Source organism: Protobothrops mucrosquamatus, unplaced genomic scaffold (genome assembly GCF_001527695.2).
Source record: "Protobothrops mucrosquamatus isolate PMUCROS unplaced genomic scaffold, P.Mucros_1.0 scaffold_293, whole genome shotgun sequence".
Lineage (NCBI taxonomy): Eukaryota > Metazoa > Chordata > Lepidosauria > Squamata > Viperidae > Protobothrops > Protobothrops mucrosquamatus.
The window spans coordinates 1,000,883-1,019,319 of NW_015386369.1; the positions used below are offsets into that span (position 1 = coordinate 1,000,883).

The 18,437-nt window shown below is 36.5% G+C and overlaps 1 protein-coding gene across 1 annotated transcript in view; it reads right to left on the reverse strand.

The window, feature by feature from the left end:
* SLC13A4 (solute carrier family 13 member 4) overlaps nt 1–6,458 on the reverse strand; it is a 28,998-nt gene extending 22,540 nt beyond the window's left edge. The window contains exons 1-2 of the mRNA XM_029287310.1: nt 6,444–6,458; nt 4,740–4,868 (exon numbers count right to left, since the gene is read on the reverse strand). Coding sequence (XP_029143143.1) covers nt 4,740–4,868; nt 6,444–6,458 — 144 coding nt within the window. The remainder of the gene's footprint in view (nt 1–4,739; nt 4,869–6,443) is intronic.
* Between the last annotated feature and the right edge of the window lie 11,979 nt (nt 6,459–18,437).

Consider the following 18,437-nt stretch of genomic DNA (forward strand, 5'->3'; position numbering starts at 1 on the left):
GGTGCCGTCAGCCAGACAGTGCCGGCTGGCGACTCCCAGGGGGAGGGCCTTCTCGGTGGGAGCTCCCACCCTCTGGAACGAACTACCCCCAGAGATCCGGGTGATCCCGGATCTCCCCTCCTTCCGCCGCGCCCTTAAGACATGGCTCTTCCAACAAGCAGGACTGGCCTAAGGGGAAATTTTTAGAGGGGTTTTAAAAACAATTTTAATAATTAATAAGGCCAAATTTAATATTTTATTTTAACTTTGTTTTAATGATAGTTTTTGGGGTATTTCTGACAGCCTGTTTTTATCAGGCTGTCAGCCGCCCTGAGTCCGCAAGGAGAAGGGCGGGGTAAAAATTCAATTAATAAATAAAATAAATAAATAAATAAATTGGACTTATAGAATAACCACTTTTTTCACCATAATTTGCAGATACCCCAGTTCCTACCATAGTTACCTACTTTTGATCAGATCCCTTTTGTTGGGAGCCTTCCCTATCTCATCTGTTTTACACACTGATACATATTTAACCACAGTGAATGAGAGTGGGAAAGATGAAGATAAAGACCTAGACAGAGAAAGTACTGTAAGTCCTGGCTCTTAGAAGGTTTCTTTTAAAATAAAACATTCCAAGGACAACAGGATTTCTGGAATCTGGGTTTGGATCAATCAATAGACTCTACAATAAGTGTTTCTCAGTCTTGACAACTTTAAGATCTGTGGATGTCAACTTCCAGAATTTAAGAAGAAACTCTGGTAGTTGAAGTCCACAGATCTTTAAATTGTCAAGGTTGAAAAACACTGCTCTAGTACCTCAATAAATACATGCACACATACACACAAAAAGACCTCAAATACACATACACAGATACAAGCACACATACACAATGCCAATATTATTAGTCATTCAAGAACACTGTTTCAACAGCTAGATTTAGCTAAGCGGCAGCTGCGTGCTAAATGTGGATTTGATGGAGCGAATGCTATAGATCTTCCTATCAGTGTGAATACAGCTCTTAGAAAGCATGAACAATAAGATCTCAAAAAGTGTATTTTATTTTCATATTTCAGAAATGGACAAGGCAGCCAAAGACCTTGAAATGCCTACTCTCTCCCCTCTCTTCTTCCCTCTCTCTCTTTTATTTGTTGATGTAATTCCAAGGTTGTTACTTATCCACCACAAGGTGACTTCTTCTAAGTGAGCATCTATGTAAGAAAGAGAGTCATTCATTACTAATCTACTCCACCCCTTGCTTCTCCCTGGACTGAAGATCCTGACATAGGTTGCCTTGTGCAAAAGCTGTCTAAGTCATTTTGGGTTGCTTTAAAATAGTGTTTTTCAACCTTGGCAACTTTAAAATCTGTAGACTTCAACTCCCAGAATTCCGTAATTTGTAATTCTTCCAAATATCCAATCCACAGAAAACCTCTTTGGAGTGTTGCTTTGATATCACCACGTAACCCATCTTCTTTAAGCTTGAGAAAAACAGTATTAAGAAACAGAGTCTCTCAAGCTTCTCAAGGATGGGACACAAAGAGAAAAGCTGTTGTGGTTCCCAACTACAACTCTCAAATGCATACACACATATACAACACATGCTCTTCCAATTCTGCATGAAAAGCATAGACTGTTCTGTTGTTATAAGTGGAAAGGAACATCCAGTAAATCAAGAACTTTGATTTTCACTGAATGTATTGTGGGAAGTCAGCCCCCCCCCCTGAGAAGTAAATATTTTGGGGGGATATTAAAAGGACAGAATATTATTTTTCCCCAAAGGAATAATGAGAAATCATAGGCAAAGACAGCCCCAAGTCTCCTTCCCCCAAGCAGAAACCAAACAGGCCAGCTTTTAGAAATGCAGATTTGATAATTCTATTCAGAAACATTGGGGCTAGGAAGTGTGGAGCTATGAGATTAGAAAGACAAAGATCCCTAGAACCAACAATCCCTCGTCCAAAAAACACAGGACATATCCATTAGCCACAGCCCCAGGGAAGCAGGATATGACCTTTAGGACATAATAGGATTAACCCACCACCATCAGAATACCAGAAAGGCAGACTGAACCTAAGGTCAAAGTTCATGCCACAGGAACAACTCCAAACACAAAAGCCCAAGAAGGTATAAAAACCCACCACTCCCAGCAACATGTGGTCAACTTTCCCAGAGCCACATGTTTTGTGGTTCTGCTCTTCAATAAACTACTCTTTTTAAAGTAGTCTCCATTTTGTTTATTCCTGGCTTGGACTGGACCCTGATGAAGATTTTTCTTTCGACAATATGAAGTTGCATTAAATGAAATCAAGCCATTGGTTCTCCTTACCCAGTTGTGTCTATCTTGGCCCTGACATTAACCAGAGTGAGAAGATAGCAAAGTACAGGCTGGGAAAAGGAGAAAGTGAATGCTATTGAAAGAGCTGCATGTTGAATACAAAGAGCTGTTTGTACTTCTTCAACTGGACCTCAAACACAATGAAAATAGATATCAAAATGAGATTAATTGCCAATATGGGCAGTTTGAAAATATGAATGGAAGTTCACTGTAGAGAATAGAATAGAATAGAATAGAATAGAATAGAATAGAATAGAATAGAATAGAATAGAATAGAATAGAATAGAATAGAAGGGACCTTGGAGGTCTTCTAGGAGAACCTTTATCATTTCAGACAAGTGACTGTCTAGTCTCTTCTTAAAAAGCTCCAATGATGGAGCGCCCATGATTTCTGAAGGCAAGCTGTTCCATTGGTTAACTGTACTCACTGTTAGGAAGTTTCTCCTTAATTCCAGGCTCCTTCTCTCTTTGGTCAGTTTCCAACCATTGTTTCTTATCCTGTCCTCTGCTGCTTTGGAGAATAGTTTGACCCCCTCTTCTTTGTGGCAGCCCCTCAAATACTGGAATACTGCTATCATGTTGCCCCTGTTTCTTATTTTCTTTACACTAGCCAAGCCCAAGTCCTGCAGCCATTCTTCATATGTTTTAGTCTCCAGGCCTTTGATCATTTTAGTTGCTCTTCTCTGAACTTTTTCCCAGGTCTCAAATTTTTTTTTTGTAGTATGGTGACCAAAATTGGTTGCAATATTCCAGGTGTGGTCCTACTAAGGTTTTATAAAGCGGTACTAATACTTCATGTGATCTTGATTCTATGCCTCTGTTTATACAACCCAGGATTGTATTAGCTTTTTTGGCTGCTGCTGCACACTGCTGGCTCATAGTTATGTGATCGTCCATTAGGACAAGCTTTTCATTTGATTTAGGCAACAAACTAATTAAAAAGGGTTAATATATAGAGTTAAAATATAACTCTTGAAAAGCAAATACATGTTAAGTATGGCTGACTGGATTTAAATCTGAGACTTTCAGCAAAGAAAGCTTGGGTTCAACCTTCCAGTCTCCTGGGAGAAATCAGTTTGCAAACTATTTAGCTGAATGTTATCTTCTTTCACAGCATCACAGAAAAACAGGGAATCAGAAGGAAGAGAATCCTGAGAAATGCAGGAGATTATAATCAACTTTTCTGTGGATACAGAAATCTCATACTTTTTAATCAACTTCTATTTAGTGTTTTAAGACTTTAGCTTCAAGCCATGTTAGTCAAGTGGAGTAATCTCTCCTAGAGAGACCATCCTGACCTTACTGAAATTATTGTTTGCTTTTTTTCAGAAGTACTTATAATTGGCACTTTAGCAGGGGTCTCCAAATCTGCCCCTATCTTGTACTGTGAAATCCTTCCATGCTGGTCTTAATAAGTGTTCCTTGCCTTAACTGAAAGTATTCTTATTTCCCAGGCTTTTGTCCAAGTTGGATCTCAGGCAGAACCACCGGATTTTTAAAACATGATGATAATGACCAAAATTGATGAAGGTGATTATGGTGGCCAGCAAAGTTAACAGACTGAATTTTAAGAGAAGAAACAGCAGAAAAGGACTTTTCCTAACACCATGGCACCCAGTTGCAGTAAAANATTACAGTAGTCCAGGCGGGAGGTGACAAGTGCATGAGTGACCGTGCGTAGGGCGTCCCGGTCCAGAAAAGGCCGCAACTGGTGAATCAGGCGTACCTGATAAAACGCCCCCCTGGTCACGGCCGACAACTGGTCATCCAGCGTCAGCCGCGAATCCAGGAGGACGCCCAAGTTGCGTACCCTCTCCGAGGGGGCCAAAAAAATGAAATCTGCACGACACTATTTAATATGATGATGTCTGAAATGCAAATAATCCCACTTCAAAGTTTTCAAAATAGAGGTCTCAGTGAGTCCTGTATTAAATTAGATAGCTGTAGGTTCTGAAGCCTAACAGAATAAAAAGAAAAAGAGCTTGCCCCTATACAGCTCTGTTAAAGCATTTTTATTGCATTTTATAGCAAAGAAACCACGAGAAACATAGCCTGTTTTAAAAAAATATTGAAATGAGAGTATTGCAGCAGGTAGTAAGTTGGTTATGTATTTTTACTGCCCAGAATTGGCCATCAATCATGAATTATAAATTCATGAATGATGTATCTACTTAGGTGAATTAACTTAGCCAACTTTTGCTGATTCCAAAAAGCTAAGCAAGGACAGACCTGGTTTATAGTTAAATGGGAGAAATCTCTGGGATCTACACCAAACTAGGAAGTTGAAAAAAACATCCCAGAAGAAAGCATAGCAAGCTTCATTTGCTAAGAAAATGACATGGCGGTCCAAGAATCGAGTATGACTCTTGGATACTTGACATTACCACTGGAAGGAAGGAAGGAAAAATACACAACTCTGACCTCACTGGACTTCATGACACCAAACAGTGGATACAGGAAAGCAGGAACAAGGGCTGCTGCTCCAAGGGGCACTGCTTCGGATACCCAATATATTGCCGTGACGATCAGCACATAGGCACAGGAGGCTTCCTGGGGCAGAAATACAGGAATAATTAGGGTCACATGAACTTTCAGATCTGCAAGTACTGGCTGATGAAATGATACAACTGAGATGTCTAAATGTTATGGATTGCTTCTTCAGTTGTGCAGATTGGTTGTGTTCAAGAGACTCAGTATAACTGATGAGTTTTGACTCCAAACTAATAGATAACATCACCCAGTGGTTTTCTATAGATGTTAAATAAGAAGTTTAAGCCTTCTGGACTCTGGGTATAACATCTCCCCCTGTCAACCACAATTAAAACTGGCTCAGGTAAAGGAGGATAATAATTACCACAAAATGGGGCCTTCCATTCCCAACCCCTGAAGCTGGTCCAAAAGGCTGCTGTGATCAAAAATATTGAATCTGGCTGAGAGATCAAGGAACATCAGGATGAACTCACCACTTAATCTCAGCTCTGCCACAGCTCATTAATTAATACAACCATTTTAATGTTCTAGCTTTTAACATCTGATGGTTTTCCTAACATAACATCTGTTTATAAACAAAAAAAATCAGATAACATTTGATTTTCCTAACAGTGAGAACAATTAACCAGTGGAACAGCTTGCCTCCAGAAGTTGTGGGTGCTCCATCACCCACTACTGAAGGCTCTTGAGAAGAGACTGGACAACCTGAAATGGTATAGGATGTCCTGCTTGAATAGGGGATTGGACTAGAAGATCTTCAAGATCCCTTCCAACTCTGTTCTTCTCCTATTCTGTTAATTTTTAATGCTTTAATTCTGTAGTTGTTTTAATCTGTTATTTGTAGTATTGTAAGCTGCCCAGAGTAACTTGGTAGGGAGGTGGGTGGCATACAGATTTAATAAATAAACAAACCAATGCTGTCTCCAAAATGAACCCTGAAATGATATTGATATTTGGTTTCCTCCAAGGAAGCCCAACCACCCCCTCCGATACCTTCTCTAGAAAGGGGAGATTGGAGACTGGACAGAAATTGTCCAGGATGGTTGAGTAGGGTAATACTAACTAGGAGTAAGTTAAGACTGAGAGGACCATCCCTCTTACTAAGAAGTAAATATACAGTATGGATCTAACAAAGGACACTTCCTGGGTGGCTTTAATCACGCGAGGACCTGAACCTAATAGACAAATGGCTGAGATCACTGATTGGATTATCCATTTCCTCAAGAGTTACAAAATCAAACTTGCTCCAGATAACACTACCAGTTAGAACTTAGAAACAAATTCCAGTTTTTAATGAATTGAGCTGTTTCTCAGTTCCACTGTGTAAATATTACTTTATCAGCCAGTTTGAACTATGTTGCATATATTGTATCTTTTCACTTACTATTCTGCAGTCTTTTCCTATTGAGGGCTGTATGCTGCTGTAAAGCAGCATATCTCTATACCTTGGATAAATCTTAATGTACTAAAAGAAAGTGCTTCTGAGAGGTTCATTATTTTTATTTACACTGAGGCAAGAGAATGGTAAAAAGAAATCAAGGTCATGATGGTACAATTGAAACTCCAACTAACTTTTATGTGTTACAGTATTGGACTTATAGAATAACCACTTTTTTCACCATAATTTGCAGATACCCCAGTTCCTACCATAGTTACCTACTTTTGATTGGATCCCTTTTGTTGGGAGCCTTCCCTATTTCATCTGTTTTACACACCGATACATATTTAACCACAGTGAATGAGAGTGGGAAAGATGAAGATAAAGACATAGACAGAGAAAGTACTGTAAGTCCTGGCTCTTAGAAGGTTTCTTTTGAAATGAAACATTCCAAGGACAACAGGATTTCTGGAATCTGGATTTGGATCAATCAATAGACTCTACAATAAGTGTTTCTCAGTCTTGACAACTTTAAGATCTGTGGATGTCAACTTCCAGAATTTAAGAAGAAACTCTGGTAGTTGAAGTCCACAGATCTTAAAATTGTCAAGGTTGAAGAACACTGCTCTAGTACAATTTTCATATTTCAGAAATGGACAAGGCAGCCAAAGACCTTGAAATGCCTACTCTCCCCCCTCTCTTCTTCCCTCTCTCTCTTTTATTTGTTGACGTAATTCCAAGGTTGTTACTTATCCACCACAAGGTGACTTCTTCTAAGTGAGCATCTATGTAAGAAAGAGAGTCATTCATTACTAATCTACTCCACCCCTTGCTTCTCCCTGGACTGAAGATCCTGACATAGGTTGCCTTGTGCAAAAGCTGTCTAAGTCATTTTGGGTTGCTTTAAAATAGTGTTTTTCAACCTTGGCAACTTTAAAATCTGTGGACTTCAACTCCCAGAATTCCGTGTTGTAATTCTTCCAAATATTCAATCCACAGAAAACCTCTTTGGAGTGTTGCTTTGATATCACCATGTAACCCATCTTCTTTAAGCTTGAGAAAAACAGTATTAAGAAACAGAGCCTCTCAAGCTTCTCAAGGATGCGACGTAAAGAGAAAAGCTGTTGTGGTTCCCAACTACAACTCTCAAATGCATGCACACATATACAACACATGCTCTTCCAATTCTGCATGAAAAGCATAGACTGTTCCGTTGTTATAAGTGGAAAGGAACATCCAGTAAATCAAGAACTTTGATTTTCACTGAATGTATTGTGGGAAGTCAGCCCCCCCCCGAGAAGTAAATATTTTGGGGGGATATTAAAAGGACAGAATATTATTTTTCCCCAAAGGAATAATGAAAAATCATAGGCAAAGACAGCCCCAAGTCTCCCTCCCCCAAGCAGAAACCAAACAGGCCAGCTTTTAGAAATGCAGATTTGATCATTCTATTCAGAAACGTTGGGGCTAGGAAGCATGGAGCTATGAGATTAGAAAGACAAAGATCCCTAGAACCAACAACCCCTCATCCAAAAAACACAGGACATATCCATTAGCCACAGCCCCAGGGAAGCAGGATATGACCTTTAGGACATAATAGGATTAACCCACCACCATCAGAATACCAGAAAGGCAGACTGAACCTAAGGTCAAAGTTCATGCCACAGGAACAACTCCAAACACAAAAGCCCAAGAAGGTATAAAAACCCACTACTCCCAGCAACATGTGGTCAACTTTCCCAGAGCCACATGTTTTGTGGTTCTGCTCTTCAATAAACTACTCTTTTTAAAGTAGTCTCCATTTTGTTTATTCCTGGCTTGGACTGGACCCTGATGAATATTTTTCTTTCGACAATATGAAGTTGCATTAAATGAAATCAAGCCATTGGTTCTCCTTACCCAGTTGTGTCTATCTTGGCCCTGACATTAACCAGAGTGAGAAGATAGCAAAGTACAGGCTGGGAAAAGGAGAAAGTGAATGCTATTGAAAGAGCTGCATGTTGAATACAAAGAGCTGTTTGTACTTCTTCAACTGGACCTCAAACACAATGAAAATAGATATCAAAATGAGATTAATTGCCAATATGGGCAGTTTGAAAATATGAATGGAAGTTCACTGTAGAGAATAGAATAGAATAGAATAGAATAGAATAGAATAGAATAGAATAGAATAGAATAGAATAGAGCTGGAAGGGACCTTGGAGGTCTTCTAGGAGAACCTTTATCATTTCAGACAAGTGACTGTCTAGTCTCTTCTTAAAAAGCTCCAATGATGGAGCGCCCATGATTTCTGAAGGCAAGCTGTTCCATTGGTTAACTGTCCTCACTGTTAGGAAGTTTCTCCTTAATTCCAGGCTCCTTCTCTCTTTGGTCAGTTTCCAACCATTGTTTCTTGTCCTGTCCTCTGCTGCTTTGGAGAATTGTTTGACCCCCTCTTCTTTGTGGCAGCCCCTCAAATACTGGAATACTGCTATCATGTTGCCCCTGTTTCTTATTTTCTTTACACTAGCCAAGCCCAAGTCCTGCAGCCATTCTTCATATGTTTTAGTCTCCAGGCCTTTGATCATTTTAGTTGCTCTTCTCTGAACTTTTTCCCAGGTCTCAATTTTTTTTTTTTTGTAGTATGGTGACCAAAATTGGTTGCAATATTCCAGGTGTGGTCCTACTAAGGTTTTATAAAGCGGTACTAATACTTCATGTGATCTTGATTCTATGCCTCTGTTTATACAACCCAGGATTGTATTAGCTTTTTTGGCTGCTGCTGCACACTGCTGGTTCATGGTTATGCGATCGTCCATTAGGACAAGCTTTTCATTTGATTTAGGCAACAAACTAATTAAAAAGGGTTAATATATAGAGTTAAAATATAACTCTTGAAAAGCAAATACATGTTAAGTATGGCTGACTGGATTTAAATCTGAGACTTTCAGCAAAGAAAGCTTGGGTTCAACCTTCCAGTCTCCTGGGAGAAATCAGTTTGCAAACTATTTAGCTGAATGTTATCTTCTTTCACACAAAAAAACAGGGAATCAGAAGGAAGAGAATCCTGAGAAATGCAGGAGATTATAATCAACTTTTCTGTGGATACAGAAATCTCATACTTTTTAATCAACTTCTATTTAGTGTTTTAAGACTTTAGCTTCAAGCCATGTTAGTCAAGTGGAGTAATCTCTCCTAGAGAGAGACCATCCTGACCTTACTGAAATTATTGTTTGCTTTTTTTCAGAAGTACTTATAATTGGCACTTTAGCAGGGGTCTCCAAATCTGCCCCTATCTTTTACTGAGAAATCCTTCCATGCTGGTCTTAATAAGTGTTCCTTGCCTTTACTGAAAGTATTCTTATTTCCCAGGCTTTTGTCCAAGTTGGATCTCAGGCAGAACCACCGGATTTTTAAAACATGATGATAATGACCAAAATTGATGAAGGTGATTATGGTGGCCAGCAAAGTTAACAGACTGAATTTTAAGAGAAGAAACAGCAGAAAAGGACTTTTCCTAACACCATGGCACCCAGTTGCAGTAAAATGTCCATATTGCCAGCCATGCTAGCTGGGGATGATGGAAATTCTAGTTCAATACATCTCAGTTGGAGAAGACAAAGGTTTTACAAAAGGTTCAAAGTGCAGGTGTGACTAATGGCTCAACAGACCTTTGAAACAAAAATGAATGGAGATGGAAATCTTCAGATTTTTTGCAAGATGGACAGTTAAATAAAAGACAGACAGTTGGCACTATCCAGAAGGGCTGAATACCAGCAGAGTCAAAATATTCAATTAGGAAATCTCAAAAAGGGTGCATTTTGGCTTAAGCAAACCTGATTGGCCTACTTTATATAGCTAGCTAAATAAATCACTGGTTAGCAGAAGGTAGCTAGAAATACTGATTTCTACCTTGCTTTTGATCAGACTATGACCCAGATTCTAACTGAAAGGGGAAAAAGAGTGAAAGAATACCTCAGACTTTTAAATGCTAACTCATTCTTTTCTCAAATAGTTTAATAAATAGTTTCCCAGTTTAAAAGTAATTCTAGATTCAGTATGTGCATACTATTACTGCCAAGAAAGTATGTCTGCAATTCTATGCACAATTAAATAAGAAAAAAAAAATCTCCTACACTTAATTGGATTTATTCCTAGTATATTGCGAAGCATAGAACTATTGATTAGAACCCTCTGGCTCCCAGATTTTATTTCCTGAGTGACTCACTTTATTGTGATAAGACTCATAGTGATTATAATAATTATATAACAGTAATTATAACAATTATATTCAAAATATAATTAATTGAATACCAAATTATTTTCATCTAATTTGTGGCTATTTCCCCTTTAAACTACACCTGTGTTCAAATTACACATAAGAAACATATTAACATATTAAGTCAAACAATTTAAAGTTTGTGTGAATGCAAGCCATATGTTACAAGTTGATAGGGAAGTTAATTTAAAAACCTAAACCTCATTGTTTCCCCAGTAAAAAAAAAAATATTGGCAACCTCAATATATCCAACTGGAGAATTCTTAGCCCTCTACCAAGAACTTTTCCCATGATTAAGGTTTTTTTAAAAATAGAATGGAAAGTGCTTTGAACCCTGCCTTCCAAAGATGAGAAATACATAATTTCATGAAATGTTGTGAATGTCTATTTGTAGTTCTGCTAATGAGGGATGTTTTACTGAGAAATGTCCATACTGTCTGCGATATGAACCTTCTATGAACCAGACCATGTAGTTTAATTATGGTTAAAATTTAACTCAGTGTGTGAACCTAATCTTAGAGTATATCTAGTTTATTACATTGATTTTTTTAAAAAAATATTTATTACAATGGTTTTTATACCATCCAGTTCAGAAATCTACTTGCTCTGTATCTATCTTTTACATTTCAATTCTGATATCGGATTATAGATTTACCACCCATTCTAGAGACTGTATTTCTGAAGAGGGTAATTTTCTTGCAGACCTTTCATTACTGAAACTAGGTAATAGCACTGCTAGCATTGATGATGTTACTTGGCTTGGGTAATGAAACACCTGCAAGAAATCATCCAAGCTCAGAGAACACTAAGGACCCTACATCTCAAACCTGAGCTTCAAATGTTCACTTTTGCTGAAAAGCATTAAGCAATCTGGCAAACTCTGCATATTTGGAGCATATCTAATGGGATCCCTTGCCAATAACCTTGCTACTTATGATTAATTGGATTTGAAAACTAAAACATCTCAGGGGCATTAAGTTGCCTAGGCATTTTCTAGTGGCACTTGGCTAACAATTTAGCAATTTAAAACATATTTAGTATTTGAGAGCTTTTGGTTGTAGCAAATAGAACGTTGGACTAGAATTGTACCAACCCAAAATCACATTCCTATTCAGGCAGGAAATTCACTAGTCATAATATCTTGGCCTGTTCTGATTCAGAGAATCATTTTTTGGTGAAGATAAGAGAGGAGAAATCAAATATATCGCCCTATTTTGACAGAGAAGTCAAAATATAAATATAAAATAAACATAACAGGAAACATAACAACTGTTAAACATGTCTACATAGGGGATATTTTTTGAAAGCAAATTCTGAAGTTTAACAGTTCCTTATTTTTTAACGTGTGAGTTGGAGAGGGAAATAAAAAAACAATAGGAAGATCATTTCAGAAAAAAATAATTCATAGTGTACTTATAATTATATGACACCATGTCATATAATTTAGTTAAATGGCTAAAGTATTGGTCACTAAAAAGTCCTTCAAGCTGAGCTCAGCTCCTGGTGACTACATATAAATGTTCTTTTTAAATCCCAATTTAGCCCAAAGCCTTGGGATTTCCTCAAGAAATGTACTGCAGACTAATACTTTGTAAGTTAGCAATACAGGTCTTGGAAAAGAATCATGCAGACAATGTTTTTCCCTGTGACACTCTGTGGAAGTGAAAGTTAGTCTCTGAAGAAGCAGGATATAAGTTGTATTGATCTTTCTGAACTTTTATGCTGGAGAAGAATCTTGAGAATACCAAGGATAACGAAGAAAACAAAACAAACAAACAAAAAAGAATCTTTGAACAAATCAATCCAGGATTCCCATTCAAGACTCAAATTATCCTACTTCAGACACAATATATGAAGATTTAGCTCTCTGGAGAAGATTTTGATGCTGGGAAAGGTGGAAAGAAAGGGAAGAAGAGGACAGTCAGCAACAAGATGGATTGACTCAGTTACAATGGTGATGGATGCACTTTTGGAAGACTGAAGGACTTCTGAAGAAGTTTATGTGGTTACTAAGAGTTGACATTGACTCTTATATATAATCCATGCATGCCTGCATCCATCTATCTATCTATCTATCTATCTATCTATCTATCTATCTATCTATCTATCTATCTATCTATCCATCCATCCATCCATCCATCCATCCATCCATCCATCCATCCATCTATCCATTCATCCATCTCAGAATTTTCTGGAAGTCTCCTAGCTTAGACTTGTTCTATATCAGCAAAAACCAACTATAAAAGACATTGTGCTGTTGACCAGGTTTGCCTAGTATACACAGACACAGAAATCAGAAAGTTTTGGAATATTACTTTCCTCTGTTTAAATTTGATATATTAATGTACTTCAAAGGACAAGATAAAATATACATGAGACCTTCAGAATATACTGAAGAATGGACATTTGTATTTCCTAACATGCTAGCATTAGCATTTCAGCTGGATTCTTGTTTATAAGATTTCCCAACCATTCCTTCACTTTCTGCTAAAGAACTATAATTAAGGATAGATAGATAGATAGATAGATAGATAGATAGATAGATAGATAGATAGATAGATAGATAACCTTTATTGTTATTTTTTACTGTGGGCACACTGGCACACATTAAAAATGAAATTCTGTTGCTTGCTTTCAAAAGTGTACACATGCATAACACACATATAAACATGCTATATACATGTACCTACACCCTTACATATAAATACATATAAATATTAATCACTGTCTACCCTTACATATAAATACATATAAATATTAATCACTAGCAGAAGGAGGAAGCTTGAGAGTTCACAAGGTTAATACTGTACGGAACAAAATTGTGACTGAATCTGAATAGTACTTCTTGTTAGGTGATAAAATTATAATCTAGCCCTTTGGGACAAAGACACTATATGCTTTTGGAATCCTTGAAATCAGAAGTAAGATGTGGTGTGATACAGAGAGAGAGAGAGAGAGAGAGAGAGAGAGAGAGAGAGAGAGAGAGAGAGAGAGAGAGAGAGATTGGTCATCATGCAAATCCTGGTCATCAGTAAAGCCTTTGAGAAGGTTTTATTGTTATTTGCATTGCGCAAATTTATGTATTCAAAATGCTGGTTAAAATATTATTTGCTAATCAAGATTATCCTCAAAACTCAGAGGATTTGACAACAAAATAATTTATTGCAAACATTTACTTGATATTGTTAAGAGTTAATAAATATAGAAGGCATGTTTCTGAAAAGCACATGGCTAAATCTGAGTCTGCTGCTGCGGGTTGTGTTTATTTTCCAAACAGCCCATTCTCATTGTGTTACATCACAAGAAAATCTTGAGATTGGAAGGATTTCTAAAGCACCTGGGGCCTGTGGAGTTGAAGAGGCTAAGATGCAGAAATGGCTGTTTGGAAAGCCAAAAAAGAAAAAAAAAGAAAGAAAGAAAAAAGGAAAAAGGGAGCCGAGGAAAAGGAATCTGAAATTAAAGAAAAAGAAATGTGCTGAGAATATAACCAGCTTTATGTCTATTTATAAGCTATTTTGTACCATTAAACCTTTATGTATTATTCTATATAATCAAATACAGAAATAAATGCTACCAATAAGTATTTTTTATTACATCAAAAGCAGTAATAGTCTGTTGGCTTGCAAGGTGAAAGGAAATTGTAAAAAGAGACACAAAGACTGTGCAGAAATCGAATGAATTCTGCTATTCTTTACTACAGAAGGTCTTACTCTATAGCGTACACTAGAAGTTGGGAAATAGAGCTGGAATAGAATGAAATAAAATAAAAAAAGTAAATATAAATTTAAAGTACATGATCAGGATATGACCCATTTGTATAGGGCTTCCTCAATGTTTGGCCCTCAAAGACTACATTTTCCAAAATTCTCCATGATTTTCCCTCCAATCTGAGACTCTTCCAGATGTGAATGACAATGCATCACATTCCTATGAAAGCATGGCCCCTGCTATGTAACACACCTGGAAGGCACCACAATGCTTGATCAGATGCTCCTAAGAGGTTACAGACCATTTCCGCCCTTATCCATTCATACCCATTCTGTCTGTGACCTTGGGGATTCCAGGTGGATGCTGACTAATTTTATGTGGCAAAGTGGCAAACAGAGAAAATCCTCAATCACCTTTGCCACTTTATTAATCTCAGTTAAAACGTAATTGGTTTCTGTTGGGTTATTTAATGGTCAATAAACTAGGGCAGTTGAATAATTAAGGCATTTAATTATGAAGTATTTAAAAACCAACCTGTCTTGAACGGACACAGTTAGAATCTCTTTCAATTTCTCTTGATCTGATGTAAAATTGCCAGAAATAAAGAAAGAGTGGAGCAGTTTTGCTTTGCTGTATAACATTTAATTACTAGCTGTCGTTTCATTTTTGACACAGAATTCAGGATTAATGAGATTAGTCAAGCTGACCTGGCAATTTAAATTCCTCCAAAAATTGAATGGAGTCCTAAACTGAATTCCTATTCAGCCAATTAAGTCAAACATTTTAAGGAACTATGGGGCCTATGTGAATTAAGATGCAATTATAGGCATCTATGGGGCCTATGTGAATTAAGATGCAATTATATCTGTGGAATCATGAATCTGATTTAGTAAGTCAGGTCGATTCAACTGGGAAATGAAATGAAATGAATTTGGATATATTAACTACTGTACCATTTGAATTTCCAAACTGAATAACTGATTCAACCTCATATCATTTATCTGACTTGGACTCTTGATTCAGTGCAGAAAAGTGAGTTTTGGGCATGTTCTAAATCTTATGGAATCATCAGATCAATTCAGTGACATTTGTTTTTATGCCACTGAATTGATAGCTGGCTTTTTTTCTTTCAGAATGTCAGATTTTGTCAGGTCACAAGAAACCAAGAAAAACAAGTGGAAATACTTCTGACCAGTTTCCTTTATTTTTCCTCCCCATAGACAGAATCTTGCCAGAGTAAAGCAACTATTTGCATCACTGTAGATATGAGCATTGCTTAATTCTTTTTCTTCTGACCAAATTATCCCTCTTTGCCATCTGGAATGCAGCACCTCCCTTCTGGGAATTCAGACTACATTTCACCACAGATTTAGAAAAGCAATTAAACCACTGCAAATCAAATATTTAAACTAATATTGCTACATCCCTAAGCATTTACTTGAAATGAAGATTAGATTTATTTTTTTCCAACTAATTTACTTTTAAAAGTAAACTTAGTTTTGGATTTTATTGAGAGGAAGGAGTAGATGAAAATACCTGCACAGAATAATTCTAAAGTTCTCTTCTTCTACTATTTGTCTGCATAAACAAGGAAGCACCATGACATAAGCACCAATTTGTTTACAGTTCCTATTAATCTGATCAGTGTGATCTTATTTTCTTAACATGGTTATGTTTTGTTTTACTTTTTGTAAAACACATCACACCTTGACCATAACAATTTTATAAGTAAAATTTTATGGGTTTTATTGTGGTTTTTGTCTCCAGTTTCATATATTTTCTTTCTGGTTTTGAACTAGTCTCTGATTGTAATAAAAATCTAGTTTTGTATATAATTTAGGTAAGAACCACCAAAGTGGCATAAATGGTCATCTTTCAACTGATGCAGAATGATGGTGAAAACTATGTAGAGAGTAAAGTTTATCTCTGCTGGGAATCTCACAAGACTTTAGGATTCTTAGGTTTGTTACTTCTGTGCTGCTTTTCTGTGCTGCTCAATAAAATCAAGATGTATGCTAAGAAAGCCAACGATGAAGAAACACGAACAAGGGCAGCACTTAAACTTAGACGCAAGTATACAACAAATTAAATGGCACCAGAAACCATGAAAAAGCACAGTAAAGCCAATATTTTAGAAACAATGTTTGCAGTCTTGCTAATCATCAGGAAGTATGCAACGACTGAGCCAGAGACTTTTCAGTTGAGAAACTCTTGCACATCTCTGTACTAAAGACCTTTTGACATTTGCTACTAAACTTGACAACACAGAAGTCTGATGGACAATTTCTCATTTTTTCCTAGTAGAAAGCAATAATAATAACAATAATAACAATAACAATAACAATAACAATAACAATAACAATAACAATAACAATAATAATAATAATAATAATAATAATAATAATACCCCTGTAATAATTTCTTAAGAGCAGAATTTCCCTTAAAATGCTTCTGGAAAAGCTTAATCCTAACAGAACAAGCCTTGGGTATCTCATAACAAGATATCTTCTAGATCTCCACCCATGAACATCTGAAGTTCTTTTCTCCACTGAAAGATTTTTAAAGCTTCAAGTGAATAAAAACAAGTAGAAATATAGTACAATCAAATACTCCTGACTGCTTGAGTAGCCGCCCTGAGTCCGCGAGGAGAAGGGCGGGATATAAATCCAAATATAATAATAATAATGACAGGTAACAGTCCCCAAGATTCCTCACCCTTGGCCATAACAGCTGAGGGTTCTGGAACCTAAAGTTTCATGAGTTCCTCACATCTATTCCACTGTTACAGGACATTGTCTTGTACTTCAGACATGGGTTAGAAAATACTTTACTTTTTCAGATTGATTAAGGGCTGGACGCTCAAATACCAAGCCCTCGAATTAAAGTTGGAGACAAGCTGGTAACATGTTGTTTGAGAAAAAAAAATCTGAGGCAATATAAACTGTTCCGTGCTTATCAGCAAAAATTCAACAGCTTTCAAAACAAATGCCCATTGAAATAATTTACAGCTGAAAAGGATTCCTTTTTCTCTTTTAAAAGATAGATTAAGCAAATAGAATTATGGGTACATATGCAATGTTATAGACTTTTAATAGCATTTTTTATTAATTTACTATTTGCTAATTGTTAATGTTTGCGTGAGTTTCTGTTCATTGTGTCTTAATTCTGTCTTCATTATTTTATTTTATCTGTAGCAAAGAAAGAATCTCATTACCTTTCTTTGCTTCCCTTGTTTAATGAGGTTTAAATTAGTTTTAGCTGACTTCTACTTTGTTTAATTGCCTACTTGTTTACTATAACCTTGATAGACAAGAGGATACTGTTACTTAGCATCTTTCTTTCAACATACACTAGTCTTTGTCTGATCAGTACAAAAATTAAGACAGACTGTCTCAGATGCGTTAGAAATTCTTGTTACATTTTATTGATGGACTGACTATTCTTGTTCTTTTGACTGACTTTATGAATTTCTGACTTCACTTATACAATACTGTTTAAAGTGCCAAATAAATGTATTATATTGCACCAATTTAATGTTGCTAGTAGAATAATGGGAATTTCTAGTTTCTAATATATTTTGTAAATACTTGTCTAATTTTTAGAGCTTGTAAACCCCTTTTCCACATTTTCCTTCCTTTTTATTTTTTGCTCTTCTCTTTTTTTTAGCTTGTTAATTATTTTTTTTAAATAAAAGAAAATAACAAGAAAAACAGAATTAAAGAGGTTTCAAACTTATTTATGAAAAAAGTATATTCTGAGTTCATTAAAGTTAGCAAGTTGAAGTAAACAGTACGGTTTCCTTGGACAAGTTTGGAAAAGTGCATGTTATGCTTAAAAAGAAAGTTATTTCTGGGTTGATGAAGGAAGATTGGAAAACGTTCAAAGAGTGTATATACAACTGCAGAGTTTCACCTAGAGTCCAAGGCTGTAAAGAGAGCTTAACTGAGAAGTCCTTTCAGAGTGCAATATCTACATTACTGAATAACCTCTGTCAGTTCCTATGCAAAAAAATAAATAAATAATAACTGGTTTTAAAACCAACGGACGTGGCCTGCAGTTTGCATAGCATCTCTGTGCCTCTCTTTTAATTTTTTTCTCAGCATGCAGTTACAGCTTCTGGCTTATAAAGTAGTGGTAATCATCTATTGGAAGGTTAATGAAGATTAAGCCCAGGATCACTTCTACATCTGTAGTGTTTAACTGAGACAATTAAATGACAGGGACTCTAACATAATGGCTATTGCATTATATAACCAAAAACCCACATTTTCTTAGTCCAAACAGC